The 20236-nt window shown below is 42.6% G+C and overlaps 2 protein-coding genes across 2 annotated transcripts in view; one reads left to right on the forward strand and one right to left on the reverse strand.

Moving 5' to 3' along the window:
- The window catches only part of PRDX6 (peroxiredoxin 6), an 11730-nt gene extending 1063 nt beyond the window's left edge, over nt 1–10667 (forward strand). The window contains exons 2-5 of the mRNA XM_077756015.1: nt 3585–3741; nt 7014–7160; nt 8157–8303; nt 9681–10667. Coding sequence (XP_077612141.1) covers nt 3585–3741; nt 7014–7160; nt 8157–8303; nt 9681–9809 — 580 coding nt within the window. The 3' untranslated portion in view covers nt 9810–10667. The remainder of the gene's footprint in view (nt 1–3584; nt 3742–7013; nt 7161–8156; nt 8304–9680) is intronic.
- A 3011-nt stretch (nt 10668–13678) lies between these two features.
- SLC9C2 (solute carrier family 9 member C2 (putative)) overlaps nt 13679–20236 on the reverse strand; it is an 82392-nt gene continuing 75834 nt past the window's right edge. The window contains exons 24-27 of the mRNA XM_077756016.1: nt 19559–19744; nt 18000–18084; nt 16077–16132; nt 13679–14193 (exon numbers count right to left, since the gene is read on the reverse strand). Of these exons, the coding sequence (XP_077612142.1) occupies nt 14158–14193; nt 16077–16132; nt 18000–18084; nt 19559–19744 (363 nt within the window). The 3' untranslated portion in view covers nt 13679–14157. The remainder of the gene's footprint in view (nt 14194–16076; nt 16133–17999; nt 18085–19558; nt 19745–20236) is intronic.

A 20236-nucleotide genomic window follows, 5' to 3' on the forward strand; every position in this document is an offset into this window, starting at 1 on the left:
CTTGCCGGTGATAGCCAGATCTGGCCTGGCAGTCCGACCATTCTCACTAGGAGTAAATTGGTGTTGCCCAGGTTTTACGTTTTACAGCCCCTGAATCAGCAAGCTTTTAAGTTGCTTGGTTTTAATCCGAAACATACCAGATACATGTCATTATATTATGCTTCTGGAGTTCTAGTTAGGCCCCACCACACTGGTTTTCCCTTTTAATTATTATTATTATTAGGTATAGTTGACACACAATGTTATATTAGTTTCAGGTGTACAACAGAGTGATTAGACAATTCTATACATTACTCAGTGCCCATCACAGTAAGTAGGCACCGTCTGCCACCATGCATTATAATATTATTGACTGTTCCCCATACTGTGCTTTTCATCCTCACGACGTATTTATTTTGTAACTGCAGTTTGTACCTCTTAATCCCCTTCATCTATTTCACCCATCCCCCCACCTCCTGTGGCAGCCACCAGTTCTCTGCATTTATGAGTTTCTTCCTGGCTTTTTGTTCGTTCTTCCTGCACTGTGGTGTTCTAAGGCTTAACAGTTCCTCTATGAGTTGCGTCCTTTTTATTTACAGTGTCCAGATACATGTGTGTATAGACCGGGACAGGGAAGTTCATGAAATTCATCAGTGACTGAACAGGGCTATGCAGAGAACCTGGGGGGGATTCTTAACATCTTAGGCCTGCACAACCCCTTACAATCTCTTAAGTCTATTTTCCAGCCACCAATGGAAGGGAAATGTTAAACTTTGTGAAAGGACTAGGCTAGAAAAAAGATGAGAAATGGAACATCTGGATCCTTAAGGGCAGGGAGAGACCTCAGAAATACAGACTGTGCCCAATTTCATACTCTAGGTATTAGTGTTTCTCTAAAAGTCCATGGGATTTTTAGAGTATGTTCCTCTCCATTCCTGTCTACAGCCCTCATCCCCATAGAATAAAATCCTATCAGAACTCTTAGATTGTATAAAGATAAATATTGACATAAAACATATTTATTATAGCAATCATTATAAATGCTGTCACTATTTAAGCTAACCTACTTTTTTGGGTTTCTTGCTGTTGTTTAGTTGCCCTGAATCTATCTCAATTTCATTAAAAGTGGTGTCTTCTCAGGGAGCCACCAGTAGGAAAAGAAAAATAATCTGCATCTATAAACAAGTAACATAACAAGTCTGCCTCAGGTCAGGCATGGATTGTGTTCCCTCCCCTACCCTGAAAAGTTTGATCTCTTTATATAATTACAATACACGGATCTTGCCTAATACGGTTTTTTCCAACTCCATTCTGTGTGTGATCTTAGTTTGGAGGTCAGCTTTTGATCCAGGTGTTTTTTGGAGAGAGAAAAAAATAATTTCAAGCATTACAGGTATCTGCCTTACCCCTGACAGTTAGCAACAACTAAGGGGTTTGGGTGCTCCATTTGGTGAGTTTAACGAGCTTTAGCTCTGTTTCATTATGTATGAGTTAGAAGCAGCTTCTTTACAGTGCACCTTCACCAAACAAAACTGGTTTTCCTGTTGTTTTCTGGGGGTTAGTGAGTGGGGACCCTTCTCTTAAAGGAGGAATCCTTTTGTCTTTTGAAAATGAGGAAGGAAGGAAATGGGATAGTGTAATTGAACGACTCTTAAGAGCACACACATTTAGGGTTAGGGGAATGCAGGCCATAGTAAGACATTCGCAGACCCATCCCATTCCTAGCCATGTCGCACACTGGAGTTTGGCCTCTGACAGGGACAGGATGAGAAGCGGCTTAAACTGAGTTCCTTAAGCATGATTCAGCAAAACCTTTCTGATGCCCAGTGGAAAGAGCATGTCTGACACTTCTAATTCGTCAACCCTTTAACAACTCAGGAAGAAAGGCCCTACTTTTTTTTTTCTCAGCTCTTGGAAACTTTCTCTTAAGTCTCATCTGACCCTTAAACAGATCCTTTTCCATGGAATCAAAGCCCTAGATTTTACCCATACCTAGATTATTTATTTCACAAAATGTATGTTCCTCTTTATAACAAGGTAAACATGCCACAAACTTCCAGAATCTTCAAAATATTACCTCTCTCTTCCCAGTCTTGCCGTAGGGCCCTCCAGCCTTGCTGTAGGAAGGCTTTTCCTTTCCTGAAGACTGGAGAGTTTAGTGGCAGATGTAGGTGGGAGGGAGATACCCTTGTTTCTCTGCTTTGTTCTTCGTGCCTCAGGAAACTTGGCAAACTGAGAGGTCAAGCTTGGCATCTAGGCGGGGCAGAGTTTTTTATTAGTTTAGGATCCTGGTTTAACGTAAGTCCACAGGGTGTGGACAACCCAGTGTTAAATTTTCCTTTTCAGTCAGAAGAGTAGGTTCTGTTGCCGAGGAGAAGGAAATGGTTATTCCCAAAGTCCTTGTGACTTTTAGCTGGAAATGTGCTTAAAAATCTGTACAAAGTTTCATCCTAGGTAATGATGATTTAGATATTTGTGTTTGTCAAAATCTATGTTGTAGGTGGCCAGGTTTCTTGCCTCTGTGGTGAAAAGCACAAGGGAAAAGAAACAGCAAAGGAAGGGGCATCTGGGTGGCTCAGTCGGTTAAGCATCTGACTTCAACTCAGGTCATGATCTCACAGTTCCATGAGTTTGAGCCCCGCATTGGGCTCTGTGCTGACAGATCAGAGCCTGGAGCCTGTTTCAGATTCCTTGTTACCATCTCTCTCTGCTCCTCCCCTATTCACGATCTGTCTCTCTCTCAAAAGTAAATATTTAAAAAAAAAATTTATTTTTTAAGAAACTACAAAGGAAGAAACAAGTAAAGCCCTTAGAGTGCAGTAGCTTCATCAGGGTGCAGAGATTGCGTGTCCTGCTTGGCAGGCTCGGTGGATTTACAAAAGTTTTTATATCCATTCACCACAAAGAAGCTAAGTGTCAACTTTAATTTTACATATAAAAAGAGGATAGAAGCTTATTTATTTGAGATTATGTAACCTGTTTATTATTGCAGTCAGGCATTTGTTTGGATTGGGGCATATTGGGACATCCATTATTGTAGCCTAGAAAAAAGTAGAAGTGGGTAAGAAGGGGGAAAAAAGTTATTTCAATAAACTTGTTGGTTTGAGTCCACAGATTTCATGAGCTGAAAATAGAGTCAGGGTGGCCCTATAGTTATTTAAGGAGGCAACACCCTTAAATTACAGTCTTTTAAGACATTTATCATGTGGAATTTCATGTTTGGTTGAATCAGGCTTTCAACATAGGCTTTTCTTGAAGTAAGAAGATTGAAAAGCATTCCTCGACAAAAATTTAAAAGTAATTGTCCTCATAAGCATTTTTAAATTTTTATTTATTTTTTTAACATTTATTCATTTTTGAGAGACAGAGACAGAGCGTGAGTGGGAGACGGACAGAGAGGGAGACCCAGAATCTGAAGCAGGCTTGGACTCGTGACCAGTGAGATCATAACCTGAGCCTAAGTCAGACACTTAACCAGCTGAGCCACCCAGGCGCCCCATATTTTAAAAAGGAATTCATTTTTGACCTAGGATTTGTGATTTCTCATTCTACATGATGGTGATAATCCCTCCCATAAACTCTGGCTTTCTTTTCCTTCATCTCAGATGGGGCATTCTCTTCTCCCACCCTCGAGATTTCACCCCTGTGTGTACCACAGAGCTCGGCAGAGCCGCAAAGCTGGCACCAGAATTTGCCAAGAAGAACGTGAAGATGATTGCCCTCTCAGTGGACAGTGTTGAAGACCATCTTGCCTGGAGCAAGGTATAGTACCAATTGGCATGTGCTTTGAGGTTATAGATCAAGGTATAAATTATGTGGAGTAGCTTGGGTTTTTTTTGAGGTAAAGGTACAAGTAACGTCAAATTCAGACTTCATTTATTATTTGAAATCTGACCTAAACTGTACAATGATCTCTACCTTGCTAAATGCAATGCTCGGTTCTTAGCCCTCATCTTTCCTGGACCACTCATGGCCTTTAACCCACTGATCATTGTATGCCCTGGAACATTTTCCTCACCACATCTCAAGCGGTTCCTGCTTATGGTCAGAGTGAGCTTACTCATCCCCCAGCTCCTATTTATGCTAAAGTTGCCCTGAATTCATTTATTGTACACCTTTTCTTTTATATATTCCCTTCCCCTTGGTGAGCTCATCCACTCACATCCAAATGCCATGATCCCCAAATTTCCATCTCTGGGCCAGATGCTGCTGGTTCCCAGACTGATACAGCCACCACCAGCTCCCATCTCCTCTGGGATGCCCTGTCATCTCACACCTAGTATGTCTAACACTGGCTTCCTTTTCTCAATCCGAGATCTTACTCATCTTAGCTCATGGACTCTGTGTTTTCATAGTAGCCAAAAATACAGGCATGATACTGAATTCCTCTGTTTTTTCCATATCCACGACTGGTTCCTCAGTAAACTTGTATGCTCCATCTTTAAAATGATGCAGAATCCTATCTGGAAGACTTTCCCCAGAGATCTTTGTGGCTTGCCCTTCCCTCTTTCAGGTCTTAGGCCTTCTTCCGTGGCCTCCTTAACTAAAATCATTACTCCCCTCCATGTTCCTTATCCCTCTCTGATTTTCTCTTTAGTGCTTGTCACCATCTAAAATGTAACGCCCTGCACGTTGCTAGTTTCGTTTGTTCATTTGTCCACAGCCATTAGGCTCAACAGGGCAGATTCCTGTTTTGTGCACTGCCAAACAGTGCTTGGCACTCAGTATCCCAGGCAGTCAGTCCCTATGTGTTGAATGCATGAACTGAAGGAATCGTCTACTTTCAACAAAGGACTTACTTGGATAATAAATGTGTTGGTCTAAACTTGAAAACTTGAGGACATTTTGATGACTTCGCTACGATATGCCACCAAAAAGTGATGATAGTTAAGCTCTAAAGGGACGCTTACAATGTACTAGGCACTATGTCAGGCTCTTGGTATGCAGCTGAATGAAAGATGTGGTACTGACTTGTGAGCTGGCCACCTGGGGCTGCAGCCCTTCACCATTTCCTGCTAGTTAATTCCAAGTGTCTGAGATTAGAAGCATCATATACAGGAGAAAAGAGAAGGGTATTTCTCTTTCTTAACAGTGGAATTTTTTTTATCCCTTACCTTTGGCTGCAAATGGTAACTGCATTTCTGCCGTGTTCTCACAGACAGAGAGCAGCCCTTTATGGGAAGTGTGTGGTTTGTGCTCTTGTGTTTGCCACTGAGAATACTTTTCCTCCCACAGAGTTGGAGGGACTTGCTCAAGACTGTCTGACTAGGAAATGATGGCAGTGCAATTGGAACCTCACACTGATGCTGTCATTGATGCTCCATGAGAGAGAGTAGAGTTAGTCTCATTTAGGATAGAATAAAGCGAAAGCATGTGGTTCTTTGATGTTCGTGGATATAACGTAATGCCCATCAGGTGAGGGATAGTGTTGACCATTAGTGCTGCACAGCAGTCATTGAAGCTAGAAGTCACTGAAGGAAGAGTTGACCGCCTTTTGTATAACACCTTTTAAAGTAGGAGCATGCCCGGGCTCATTTTAGCTTGTGAGCCTCTGCCTTCGAATTTTCAGAATTGTGAGAGCATTGAAAAGGAAACAAGTCCCACCTATCAGAAGCAGTGACCGAACTTTGACACTCAGCTGGTTACATAGGAAATTTCAGGGTGCCTCTAGCACAAAGCCCTTTTGGTTATTATTTAGTTGTGATGACTCCCTAGGAAACCAGTGACAACTGAAAGGAAGTTAATAAAATTAAGGAACATGTCAAAATGTTACCCATTTCAGAGTTCACCGATAGCACTCCTGTCCTGTTGGATCTCTGCTGAGAAATTGACAGAGGCTCTGCATCGGCCATGACCTCAACCTCTGTGTTACTTTTAAGGCTCCACATAAGAAACAGACCTTATTCCAACTTTAAATCCTCTCTCCTGCTACTTCCTAAAGCTCTACCCAGCTAAGTTACTCACTGTCTTCTCACCTGCCTGCATGTCTCATTAATATTGCTCCTCTTCCCCGTGAAAAATCTTATCCATCCTTCAAGGCCCCAGGTAGAATCTCTCCTGAAGTCTTTTCTAACTCAGGAGACCTATCTATCAATGGGGACAGAAGTATATGTCAGCATTTACAGTCTGCCATTTAAATATTAGAGTCTTGCATTTGCTGCTACATCACATGGGAATCATCTTAGCCAAAGTAGAAGTTTCTTTGAAGGCAGGAGCCACACCTCACTCATCCACATGCACTTGCAATCGTGCTTACCCCACATGAAGTGCTATCATCAGAGCTCGATCAAATAAGGGAGCTAGATTTTCTTTTTCAAAGGCTTCTAGGGATAGGAAAAGTAGGAATGAATGAGTAAATGAGTGAAGTTTACTAGGGGAAGAGAGTAGATTAAGGAGGAAAGTAATTGTCTTTCACTTTAGACCTAAAATGCTTGGTTTTCTATGTGGATTTCACTCTAATGTAAATTTACCTTTGACTTGTCCTTAAAGTATATATTCAACTCTCCATTCTTGGATTTGCCTCAAGTTTTAGGATTTTTTTTTTTCCATTTCTTAATATCTGCCTTACAGTAGCTTAATGTCTGGGTCGGGGTTCTTAGCAGGCAGGGACCAGATATGTAGAATTATCTTTGCACATGGCATTACTTTTGGTTTGATGGACTTAATGAACACATTATTTCTGATGGTATTTGCTTGTTGGGTACCCAGAGGTACTTTAGATTGGGATCTAAGTCTACAATATTAGTCTTTTAAAGCATTTCTTGCTGCTTTCTGAGGGCAGTAAACTCATGCCAAATTTTAAGAGACGTAGGCATGAAAAGGGTCTGTGGTTATAACCTAAGTACCATACCGTACTGTTATTTCGTCAATGAATGATTGGGATGAGGAGTGTTCATTCATTCATTTTTCTTAGTAGAATTGCTTAGAGAAAATTATGATTGTGATCCTCTTCCCTGTCTTGCAAGATGTTAACTGATTGAATTCAGAGAATGTACCTGGTTTAGATTTTTTTTTCCCTTTCACCTCCATTTCAGGATATCAATGCTTACAACGGTCAAGAGCCCACAGAGAAATTACCTTTCCCCATCATTGACGATAAGAATCGGGACCTTGCCATCCTGTTAGGTATGCTGGACCCAGCAGAGAAGGACGAAAAGGGCATGCCTGTGACAGCTCGTGTGGTGAGTTGTAGAAATCCATTACGTAGTCCCCATGACTGGCCAGGCTCCGTGTACAGTTGAATGCTTACACTAACTCAAGGACGTAGTGGAGTATCTCCAGTTAAGAAATAATTAGTGGCAATCTCACTGATCATCCATACTGCTAAAGCAAAGTAAAGTTTTCAGCTAAATTTGTAACTTTTGGAAATGTACATTGTCATAAGTACAATTAGTTATCATAAGATATCATCTACAATTGAGGAATCTTTTTTCCAGCTCTCCTAACAGCCCTCTCTTTAAAGTAGTGGACCATACCCTGCTTCATAAGGCAGCCCTGGTTTGGAATTCCTATCTGTCCTTACCTATTAGAGAATAAACTTAATCCCTCATCTGCAAAAGTATACAACTATTTGAAGACCAGTATCAACTCCCATTAGTATATATACTTTTTAATTTCTTAAATGTTTATTCATTTTTGAGAGAGAGAGATGAAATGCAAGCAGGGGAGGGGCAGAGAGAGGGGGAGACACAGAATCTGAGGCAGGCTCCAGGCTCTGAGCTGTCAGCACAGAGCCCGACATGGGGCTTGAACTCAGGAGCTGCAAGATCATGACCTGAGCCGAAGTCAGATGCTTAACCAACTGAGCCACCCAGGCGTCCCCTACCCCCATTAGTATATTTTTAAGATAATCATCCCTAGTTAACATAGTACCTTCCTGAAGCCTTTTTTGGATTTAATTTGTATATCAGGTTTTCTTACTGAGACACCCAGAACCAAATAGAAATCCTTCTAAGTGTAGAAAAATCACCTGAAGAAGAAAATAATCTACACTGAAGCCACCCAGATTAACCGTCTGTACCTTCTAGATGTTTGCTGAAGGTGGGAGCGAGGGCGGGAGGGGTTGTTTTTTTCTACACCCTTGAACATTTCTAATAATTAAAGAGCTTTCAAAGAGGCTTTACTATCAAAAACACTTAAAAGAATTCTTCCTATTTATGCATCTGTGTGCTTTGCAGGTATTTATTTTTGGTCCTGATAAGAAACTGAAGCTGTCTATCCTCTACCCAGCAACCACTGGCAGGAACTTTGATGAGATTCTCAGGGTAATTACCTCTCTCCAGCTGACAGCGGAAAAGAGGGTTGCCACCCCCGTTGATTGGAAGGTAAAGATATGACGGGCAGATGCGAGCTCACTGGCAAGGCCTAAGGGGCTGATCTCTAAATGGCTGTCTTCAGGGGCTCTTTTTCCGGCTTGTGCACACACTGGCAGGACTTTTTCTTATGGTGGATTTCAGATTTACTGTGAGGCCACTGTCAAGGTCTTTTTTGTATTTTTATATAAAATACAAACTCCCCATATTGGTTTCTGACTTTCAGATCACTTGATCAAATTAATTGGTCAGAATGATTCCTTTTTTTTTTTTTAATTCATTTATTTATTTTGAGAAAGCGCACGAGGCAGGGAGAGGAGAGGCAGAGAGACAGAAAATCCCTCAGCGTGGAGCCTGATGTGGGGCTCAGACTCACAAACCGTGAGATCATGACCTGGGCTGAAACCAAGAGTTGGACACTTAACCAACTGAGCCACCCAGGTGCCCTAGAAAAGTTTCTTAGTAAAATATTTAAAAAAAAAAAAAAGACTTTAACCTTTCCCAAAACTAGCAAAATGATGGCAAAATATTTATAGCAAAAATTAGATTGGCCACTGAAGTCATGGTATGTCATGGTAAAACTATTTGGTATATTGTTGTCTGGAGCATTTCACTTCTCTTAAGCTTCATTTAGTCTTTCAAACCCCACATAGAATTCTCAGACAGGGATAATATCACAAGGGTATCTTATCATTGCTACCTTTTTAAAATATGGTCAGCCTGAATCCCAGGTGATTTGTTTTTCCTGACAGGCAAATCATTTTAATTCTGTATCTGTCCGTTGAACATGTGTTTATTGAGCTGAGGCAGTGGGCACTGGGCTACAGCAGCGGTGAACAGTATAAATATTAATGTAAACAGAAGTCCCTGCCCTCAGAGAGCTTACATTCCAATGGGTGGGGACAAACAGTAAGCAAGTTTACTGTTGTTAGGTGGCAATAAGTATGACTGAGAATAATCAAAGCAGANAAGGGACCTTTGGGAAAGATGTGAAGAAAGCAAGGGACCAAGTCCTGCATATTTATGAGGGAAGGAAAGCCAGCGTGTCTGGAAGAGCAGGAGCCGGAGGTGGGGCAGGAGTCAGGGATGAGAGAGCAGACAGGATTCATTCACACAGGGCAGTGGTAAGGACTTAGACTTGAAAGTTTAAAGTGTGGTGCTGAGCTGTCACTGGGTTTAAAACAAAACCTTTTCTTATTAAGATGGGGGAATTGTTCTCTCAGAAAAGTGTCGAAGATCAATCCGTGAAAACAAAATTCCTCAGAGGGGAGATAGTAACCAGTACTGGGTTATTCTCATGAGCACCTGTGGCTACTTTCCTGAAGCAAATTCTTGCCTTCAGGCTTCACTGTAAGAGTGAATTTCACCATTCTCAATGTCTTTCAATAGGATGGAGATAGCGTGATGGTGCTTCCAACCATCCCCGAAGATGAAGCCAAAAAAATTTTCCCTAAAGGAGTCTTCACCAAAGAGCTCCCGTCTGGCAAGAAGTACCTCCGTTACACACCCCAGCCATAAGGAGGTGGTTAACACAGTGAGCCACAGGACGCCGGCTGCCAATCATGTTCTCCGGCACCTGCTCCATCCCAACATCCTGGTGTGATCACAGCCAAGGTCTTTAGGTTGCTATACTACTGGCTTATTAAACGAAAATGGCACTAAAAATTTTTTGGGATCCTTTCCTCTGTGCCTTCACCAGCATTCTGTTCTGTTCCTGTACCGTAGCACTCTCTGCTGACCGTCTCTGAAATATAGTCTGTATGTGAGATTCAAGTCTTGGGTGTCTACAGGATTTGGGATTGACAAGGTAGTCTCAGTTGATGGTGGAGAAAGTCTGCTCTGCTCCATCATAGAATGACTGTCAGGTTTTTAGCTGTTCCAATCAAATCCAGAACTTGACTTTCAAATTCCTCTATAGACAATGACTGTATAACCCCAAAACCTGTGGAGTGCCCATGTTCTCCACTCTTCAGGGTTTTGATCACAGCGGGGGCAACACACTTTTCAGTTCTGTACTTTTTCAGTAGATAAAACTGAAGTGGGATGAGTGGGGGAGGAATCTTTAAGTATTTTGCTATAATGAAAATGTTTCAAAAAATTTCTCTCAAAAAAGGGAGGCTCTACTCGCCTGCCTGCCAGGGAGATGTACCAGGAGGTGTGAGCAATACGACAGAGCCGTGTGCCTTTCACGCAGAGTATTTCCATATGTCCGTCTGGTCTACACTGATAGGCGCGAGCAAGAGCATGCCTTGGGAAAAAAGGAGGAAACGATTGAAAATGTTTTATTAAAGAACTATTCTTGCGTTGAGGGGGTGGGGCTGTTTTCTGATTTTTGCTTTTTGAGGATCAGCAAATAAATACTTTGTTAAAACTGGAGCAGAGAATTCTGTTGTCACGTTTTGAAGTACCAGTTTAGACTCCTGACAGGTCAGAGCTTTGCTTGCCAGGATTGGCATCGGGACTTTTCTCCAAAGGCACATACGTGAAATTTCATATGATGGAAATGGAGGAGCAGCTGACGAATAAGTAGATTTCACCACATCTCTCAGTCCACTTTGCTCCTTCCTGTTACTTCCCTGGGTCCTCAAGTTTGTGACCCTTGCTGTAAAGAGCTCTCCTAACATTACATTAATTGGATTTACGAGGCTTAAGAATATGAATCTTGAGGATGTACATCTGCATTTCTGGAAGAATACTAACTTCTCTGAACTTATGGTCTCTCAGACTTTTGTTAGACTATGTTAGACTGGGTTTCGAAAGAAGTGTCCCACACCTGGTATAGTCCCTTGCATGTAGCCCCCTATGTTTTTATTGAGTAGAATAATGTAAAAAATGATGCCTGTTGCCATGTGGTAGAAAAGTCATTAAGTCTTTAGTTTCCTTGAATTCTCCACATGCAAAATTTGAGTGCCACTAGGAAGGTTGGGAAGGTAGTGAAAATTCCAAGTTACCCAATATCCTGAGGAGTCCTGGTCTGAAAGACCCAAGAGAAGTGTGTCTTGCTCTTACCTCTTCGAGTCACAGTATACTTTGCCCTTAAAATAACCAATACCTGATCCTATTATAGGATATCTCCTAACTAATCCTTGGGTCCCCCATTTCCTGTCACCTTTCCAACTGTTAGATTCCTTGCTGCTCTCTTTTCTTCCCTTGGCTATTTGATGCCTCTTGTCCTTGTCTTTTGGAGTCTGGCTTCAACTTTCTTTCATCATGACAGTCCAAAGTCTAAATCAATTAATCAGTTATTCAAAGCCTGAGTGTTGATCTTTATTGACAGATGGAACATGTGCCATTGGGTCTGCAAATTCAAAATGAAATTCATCAACTCTTCTCCCAATAAATCTGTTGCGCTTCTTATCACTCAGACACCTAAACCCTGGTGTTTTGTTTGGCCATCTCTACTCTGTCCACATATATGATGTCAATATAAAGACGCTGCAAAAAGGTTCAAAGAAAAGGTGGCCAGTATACCCAAATGGAGTTCTGGTTCTGTCACCGTGAAGCCATTAGACTTTGTGAAAGTATTCTTTTCCAGATATAATATATGACATAATAAATATGCATTTCCAGGGCCCAAGTGATCTAAGTACATCTTTAATGCACTAGAAGGCATGGAGAATAGAGTTCCCCTATCAAGAGTTGCTGCTCTCAGTTTTCATGGGAGAACAGAATAAGTTGCATTATGTATTCAAGATTTATTAGTTGGAAGTGAATTTACATATGACCATTGTGAGAGAAGCAGAAGTCCATGGGACTGCCTCAGTCACCTAAGATTCTCAGAGGTAAACCTGTGGTTCCTGTGTGATCTTGCTGCAAGTCTGATCTCACCTCTAACCTCCACCCTGTGTAGGAATCTGCATTGAGATACTCAGCAAAGGGGAAGGGAGACAGAATGGCTGTGTCCAAATAAATGGCCAAGCCAAAATGCCAACTGGGTGCAACAAACCATGTAGTAGTTTACTCCCATTTGGTTGCACACCTTTGGGACAATGCAAATTGAGGAAATCCTTTAATTTTAGCTTAAAGGGTGTGTTAATTGGACAAAAGGTCATTAACACTTTTCTTGGCAGTAACTGGTTCAGAAATGGGTATGTGATTCCAATCTTGGGAATGAGCTACAAGTAGGATCGTTGGAGTTTCTAGAAGAATTCTTTCTCCTGACAGCAGTTGGAAACTTTTTTTCCTTTTTGTCTCATACAAAACATGAAGCACTGACTCTTGCTAGCAGCCATCTGACAACCTGGGCACGGGGACCCATAGAATGAGGCTGTGAAGGTCAATAGCAAAGTGGAGAGAAAAAAGTCTGACCATCATCTTCACGGAGTCCACCAACCATGAGCCCATCCTACCTTTTGACTGACAGTCCATAAAATAATACATACATGTCTTTAGGACTTAAGGCTTTTTGAGTTGTGTTTAGGCCAAACACATCCCAACTGATGCGTATGGGACAAAGTATTGTCCCTTTAGTTCCATCAAACATGCTAATGAGCCTCCAAAGCAAGTCTGTAGAGCAGATTAGGGTATCTCAAGTTTAGAAATGCACTAAATCACACAGGAGTGTGACAGTGCAGAGCCCAGGGGCCTACCCCCATGGACTGACAATGCAGGAGGCCAGGTTTGCCTTAAGGTGAGAGGTTTGGGCACTGGACAGTGCCGGCCTGGGATGAAGTCCATTCCTTACTCAGGCAAAACCTCGTAAAGAAAACTCCTTGCCCTGCTGGAAAGCAAATAGGATGCCTGGAGGTACCGATGTCATATTGCCACCCTGGGGATAAGTCACAGGTCAAGGATGAAGAGGCAGCAGCCTCGTCCGTGAGAACTTCCTCAACCACCTGCACCCATCCCTTTCTGCCTATTTCTAGATATTTTGTTTACCATAAGAAAAATGAAGTCCTTAACAGACTAAGCCACAGGGATGAAAGGTATAGTATAGGGAATATTGTCCATGGTATTAGAATAGTGTGTGGTGACTGACGGTAGCTACGCTTGTGGTGAGCACAGCATAACATATAAACTTGTCTATGTCGTACACCTGAAACTGATGTAACCATAGTGGGTCAACTATAATAAAAAAAAGAAAAATGAAGCCTCTTGGTTCAGATACAGTGGCCAGGTTTCTGTATGTGCAGCCACACCCAGTATTTGGTGACACTTAAGTGATCCACAGTCCACGCTGAAATATCGTCCTGTTAATGTCCAGAAGGTTCTAATGAATAGTTAGGCCTGACTTTTTGTCTTACACTTTCTTCTATCATACTTCTCTTAGGGTTTTCCCTAGAGTAGAGAATTGAATAGCCTTTCAAAATCTTGTTGAAATGAAAAGGGATAATGGATTCTAAGTAATAAACAATCAGACCATAAAATTAAACTTTATTTGACTTTTAAAAAGAAAATGAAAAGTGATATCAAACAGTATTATGCAATGTAAGACTATTAACTTCTCCTAAACTTTGCTTTCAGCAACTAAGATTAAAGAACATAGTTCCATTTTCAACATACACTAAATTGGAAAGGGAGGGAATAACTTGTCTCTGGAAAATGTTAGGGCAAATTATTTAAGTCGTGTGCTTCAGTCAGTACAATGCTTCTGATAACATGTACTCTCATAAATTGCTCTAGCTATTTGGTTTCATTTGGTAAGCCATGAATTATATTTTTATCATGAAGAATTTTGAACATCTCAGGTATAACGCAACTACATAAAATTAGAGCTTTTCCAACAGTTCAGTTGCGTGTGAAATAAATACAGCAGTTAGCCACTTCAGCTACTTCTATGTAACCTCCTTGCCAGGTAGTCCTTCAGCACTTGAGCCAGGATATTAGCACAGTCTTTTACCTGACTCCACATAGCACATTAGCACCATTAATATTCTTTTCTAAAATTGGGTCCAATTTCCAACTATAAAAGAAAGTCAAAAGTAAAATATTAGACTGTGAGCATTTCAGGAAAAACATGAACTATTATATGCAATAAGAAAACTTACTGAAAAGTTCTATTTTAGTATCTAATATTCCCTCTAAAAGACCTTACATATTAAGGGTTTGAGAAATCAGTTATGAGTAAATTCATGTGCATCTCTGTACAATCAAACATCATCTTGGAAAGAGATACTAACATTAATTCACTAAGAGTAGTTGAACAGAGGTGCCCTTCAGGAAAAGAGAAATGTCAGGAGAGTTGAATTCTGGGTAGCTTTGTAATGGATTCCCAGGTAACAGGAAACTTTTTTCCCAAATTACAATAAGAAACTTTTTAAAATAATGGGGCCTGGAAATGAACAGTGAAAATAAGGAGTCAATGAAGCCAATTACTTGACTCCCAATTAGGCTTCCCATTTGTGAAATAAGGTCCATTTGAGAAAGAGAGGATGACCTAGGAAGGCTGCCTAAACAGACCCGCGTTGCTCTCTTTAAAGGAACCATTAATTACACATTTGGTCAATGCAGCTTCCTTTCCCCCAACAAACACACCGCACACCACTCTGATGGTCATAAATGACAGTGCGGGCCCAGAATTTCTATTAAAAGGGTCTTAGGATGACTCCCAAGTTGGGGATGTGGAGGGCCAAGGGTCTGCTCTTGAAGCTACACTTACACAGCATACCATTTTCCCTTGGAAAATGTATTTATTTGAGGTGACTTGGGGTATTTGGGGTGACAACTGAGAGAGAGAGGGTGCTGAAGGCCCCTGCAGCCCATCCTTGGCACCATTCACTGCTCCCTGGCCCATCTTTGCATTCACATAGCACCCTGTCGCCCCGTCAGAGCCACTTTCTCCTCTACTCTGCAGTGGGCTTGGGCCCAAATGACCTCTGTTAGGGGCCCTGACAGAGACTCTTTGGGTAACTAGGCCTACAGGCAGGTCCCCCACTCCCCACTTCCCTCCACTCTGTCCTGGCCTGATGTGACCAGCCCTGCCCTTCCCATTCCAGACATGGACTTTCCAAGATTTTCCAGATTAGCCCCGACTGCTGAGGAGAGTAGGAAACGATGTCAGGGCAAAACCTAAGTGACTCTCCATAATAAAATGGCCTGAAGTCTTCTATTTTAACTTAAAAATTCATGCAAATTTGTCATCCTACTCCGTGTTTGTTTTAATATAAAACATTTTGAAGAATCTAATGGTTAAGTGAGCTTCCTCCCTTTAAAAGAGCACCAAGTAAAACCGATACTCTAGGAAGAGGCCCTGGATCAGCCTGTGGCTGCACGTACCCCCGGGCACAGCACCCACAGATCCTCAGGGAACACACACTCCACACCGGGAGGCACAGGTATGTAGACGCTGTGTCTCGTTTGTGTACATGGCATGACCCTCCCCATCCCTAACCCACAGATCCCTACTACTAAGCTCTCAACGGACGGAGGTGCACAGTGGGGAAACTGGGCCAGAGGGTGGGGGTGGCCTGGAGCAAAATCACATCTTCCAGAAACATTCTATCATTTTCATCTTTAAATAATTCAGGTGAGGGGCGCCTGGGTGGCTCAGTCAGTTAAGCATCCGACTTCGGCTCAGGTCACGATCACACGTTGGGCTCTGTGCTGACAGCTCAGAGCCTGGCGCCTGCTTCAGGTTCTGTGTCTCCCTCACTCTCTGCTCCTCCCCTCGTTGCTCTCTGTCTCTCTCTCTCAAAAATGAATAAACATTCAAAAAAATATTTTAATAATTCAGGTGAGTCTCTTTCCTCACCACCTACATTTTGCTACTTGGCTTCACAATTGATTTCAGATATGTGGCTTAATATTCACAGTAAGAAAAAATCTAATCCATGCGTCGTTTATTACCTCATTTTTTCTCTTCCAATCATATTTTCTGTGGGTCGTTCGAAGACCAGTGTTGACTGGACCGATCCAAATACATGCATCAGACAGAAAAAAACCTTAATTAGGAATTTAAGAGTAAAGGTAGCAGAAGAATATTCTGAAATATCAGTTTGCTTTCTCTTAGTAGGTCTCCCTTCCCCTCTTTCATATGGGCTCTTTACTTTCTTCCCTTTCTTCCCTCAAGGGCATTTGCTCTTAGGGTCCCCGGAACCTAATGGAAGGGCTGACAAACTCAAATGAGAACAGGGAGGTCACATAAAAGAGGGAGCAGCAGGCTGTACCTAAGACAAGAGGGCGGGGTGTGGACTGTGGCAAACTGCACATCATCTCCTTCCCCCACACCCAGCTCTCAGTGTTGCTGCATACAAGAATGAGGCCCATGTGTTAGCAGACTTTCTGAGTTTTTCAAGAAAAGCTCAAAATCTCGATTTTTTTTAAATGTGAAATTTTTAGTTGTTCATCTTTTGCAGCTTATTTTAAATGTTTAAAAGAAAACATACATGTGGGTCCAATCCAGTGCACTGACCTACCATGTGTGACTCTCGTCCCAGATTCACTGGGAAACACAGCATGATATATTACTCTCAGTCTAAAAGCGGTGGCAGAGAGCCTGAAGAAAGAGAGAGGCCTACAGGCCCAGGAACAGACGAGGACCTGTACCCTGCTTCCTGGCAGTGCCGAGATCTCTGACTCAAAAGCCCTCGGAGCCCCAAGGGGGCTGACACTAGGCCCTGAGCTCCAAACCTTGCCATAGACCCCCATGTCCCAGGAGTTCTGTGGAAGGTGCAGAGGGGCAAACCGAACACACTGTGAGGGCTGGGGTAGTGACTCTCTCGGTGTTAGCCAGCTTGGACATGGGACCTGGGAGCAGAGGGGGCTCCCCCAAATCAAGTGCTACACGTGACCCAGAACAGAGCCTAGAAAGTAAGCTACAAGAATGCTGAGGTTGAATTTCCTTCGAGGGCAGAAGTGGAGTTACTTATTGAATGTCTGTCTCTCCTCCTCACAAGGGCAGAGCCCTGGTTTGGCTTCCCAGCACACGGTGGGGTTGCATCTTATAAGAATCGTGCAAATGAGAAATGAGATAGAAAATAATAATAAAATGTCACTTTCTGCACACAGTTTGTAATCATGTAAGCCCCTCGCCCCTGAATTAACAATTCATTAGGAATTGAATAACATCTAAGCTGGGAGATCACGTGGGTTGGAAACACCAGGATGGTGCCAATTAGAGTGGCCTAGTAAAGATGCCTGTTTCCAAGCTGGGGCAGGTGGGGAAATGAAACCCCTGGGATTGGTAAAGCAGGGGTACCGAGCACTGCATGAAAGATTTCAATGCATCTTCCGCAGAGCAAGGCCTTGCTACCTCATCTTCTCAGTAATGTTGCTTAGCACCATGATACATGCAGCTGGGCACTAATACACATTTAGTGATTGTAATTACTTCGTAAGTATGGAAGTGCACCTCAAGCAAGACAGCTGGGTTGTGGCTGTGACAGGTCTGGAATATTCAAAGAGCCTGGTTCAGTCAGGTTCCATATTCCCTTGGTGTTGGGAACACACCAGCTCTCCACACCTGGGCACACTGTGAGAAAGTCTATGCCTGCCCCGTTCCTGCTCTACCCCCACGAGCACTGTGGGACTCCAGGCCACCTGACCTGTAACAGAGTGCCACACAGAAGCTGCTCTACACCAGCACAGCTGTGAAGGAAGGGACAGGAGAGAGAAAGGCTAACTAGATCTCAGTGTCTGGAGGACTCAGACTGGTGACCTCCCAGAAGTAACATGGCGTCCATGGTAAATCCACACAATACCCTCAAATCATTTTCTTAGAATTAAATGAATGTTGCATGGTTTTCCTATCATGAATGGGCTACTCCTTACCCATGGCTTTGGGGTCATTAGTATTTTGGGGAGGTTTGGATGCTCCGATAATAAGCAGCTTGCTTAAACCTGAAGTTCCCCGAACCTAAAGAAGAAAAGAAATTAGTCAAAAGAGCAGCCTTTGATCTCTAAGTTGGCCGCTTCCTAACCTTTTCATGAATATAAGAGAAGCCAAAACTCAGAACTGGGCTTCAACCCTAAGCTCTCTTTTTTGTTTCAAATCCTCTCTAACATGGAGGATTGGACCAGAAAATTATATTTTGCATATTTATAGTTATCAGGAAGGATATAAATATTTTGCATATTTATAGTTATCAGGAAGGAACTGTCCACACCTTACTTGTAACCAGACCAGAAATTCCCAGTTTGGAAAAGCAGGGAATCCCCAACACACACTCAATTACTTTTACCCCTACACGGATGTCCAAGGGCTCAGGGCCCAGCCTTCCCAGAAAGCAGGAGTGTCTTCTTTTCTCAGAACTTTTGCCCCATGTGCTCTCCAAAATCTGCCCTCCCAGAAGGCAAGTAGGATGCAAGTAACAATTATAGCTATCATTTCTAGATACCAGGTACTGTCTCCCTCAATCCTCACAAGAACCTTAGGAGATGGCCACAGCTGTTGTCCTGACCTCACAAATAGGAAACTGAGGGTCAGAAGGCAGCTCGCCTATGGCTCACACACTGGTGGGCACAGGGGTCGGGCTTTACACCCAAGTGCACCTGATTCCAAACAGCTCCTGCTGTTCCCTGCCTCACGCCCACACCCCCACTTCAAAGCTAAAGCGATTTTCATTTTCTATTAGAAAAGCATTTAAATTGCCATCATCCTCTGAATTGCTGAGAGATACAAACTAATCATGTTGCGAAAGGGACAAATGCACTTTGGGGGAGGTTTACCAACTTTTCCAAGATATAAAATTTTCATTTAATTAACAACCTTTCATTTCCTAGATGAACAGATGATCTCCTCAAGAGGAGAAACGTCCTACCAGATTAAGGACAGGTCAGCTCTTCTTGGTCCTCCCCACTCCTGAACTCCTTCCTGTCACCCCCTCCTATCACACCATTGGTGTTCACACTCTCTTCTCCCTTACAGATGCATGGAATGGTGATATCCAGGGCCCACTATCAAGGTATGCTCACAGCCCCTCACATGGAAACAAAGTGATGTGGCCCCTACTCAACTTTTCTTCTTACTAACCAGTGCAGACCCCTTCAGAGCCACACTAGTGTATGGTGTTGTTGCCTCGGTGTGAACTAGAGAAAAATGCCTCCTTGTCCTTTGGGAGGCACAAGCCTAAGCCAGGGCAAATGGCTTGGCAAGCAGAGAGCAGGCAGTTTCCAGCTCTCTGTTCCCCTCTGTCACACTCTTGTGTAGGGCCCAACCTCACAACTGCACATGGGAAGCCCTAAGTATGCTTTGACTGTTTGGTTAAGGGAGGTAAGAACTTCAGGGTCTTTCCAGGTTAAATTTCTTTTTAAGATGGTCAATTGACTTTTAACGTCACTTATGGGGCACCGTGGAAAGCAAATGACTCTTTAGAAAAAACAGTCCTTACCTGTTCACAGGTTTTAGGCAAAATGCAAGGTGCAAGATATGCTACCTCTGTCTTAGTATCGATCACACTGCCATACACAATAATAACGAATTTCATGGTCACATCATTGATAGCCATTTCATTATAGCTTGATAAAGTCTCCACGTATGCCAGATTGAACAGCACACACTTCTGAAATTCTAAGTCCTATGATAAAATGACATTTTTTTCTATAAATCATAGCAAGTGACACATGGAATCAAGAAGAAAGCAAATTCACTGATTTAGCCGTGTTCTTTGAGGGTGTCACTCAGACCAGCCAAAAAAATTTATTGAGAGTTCAGAATAGCCTCTGACAAGATTATGAACTCGAGAGTGTTAACATTATTACGATTAGTGGCCCTGGATATGAATACCCAGCCTGATTCACAGGCTTCCATGAGCTCTCAGTCAGCCTCAGCAGGGTGGTCAGCTATGCCTACGGATTCTGTTTTACCTAGCAGTAAGCAAACACCCCAGTTAACAAGTGACCAAACAATAGCAGAAAGCTACAACAAAACAAGGCAACACACAGAGTCTGAGTCATACTTCAAAGCTCAGAATCACAGTCTTTAGAGATAGAAGCGAGCTGTTTTGAATGGGTTGAATTGTGTCCCCCTAAAATTCATATGTTGGAGTTCTGAACCTTGGTATATTAGA

Source organism: Crocuta crocuta, unplaced genomic scaffold (genome assembly GCF_008692635.1).
Source record: "Crocuta crocuta isolate KB4526 unplaced genomic scaffold, BGI_CrCroc_1.0 scaffold122, whole genome shotgun sequence".
NCBI lineage: Eukaryota > Metazoa > Chordata > Mammalia > Carnivora > Hyaenidae > Crocuta > Crocuta crocuta.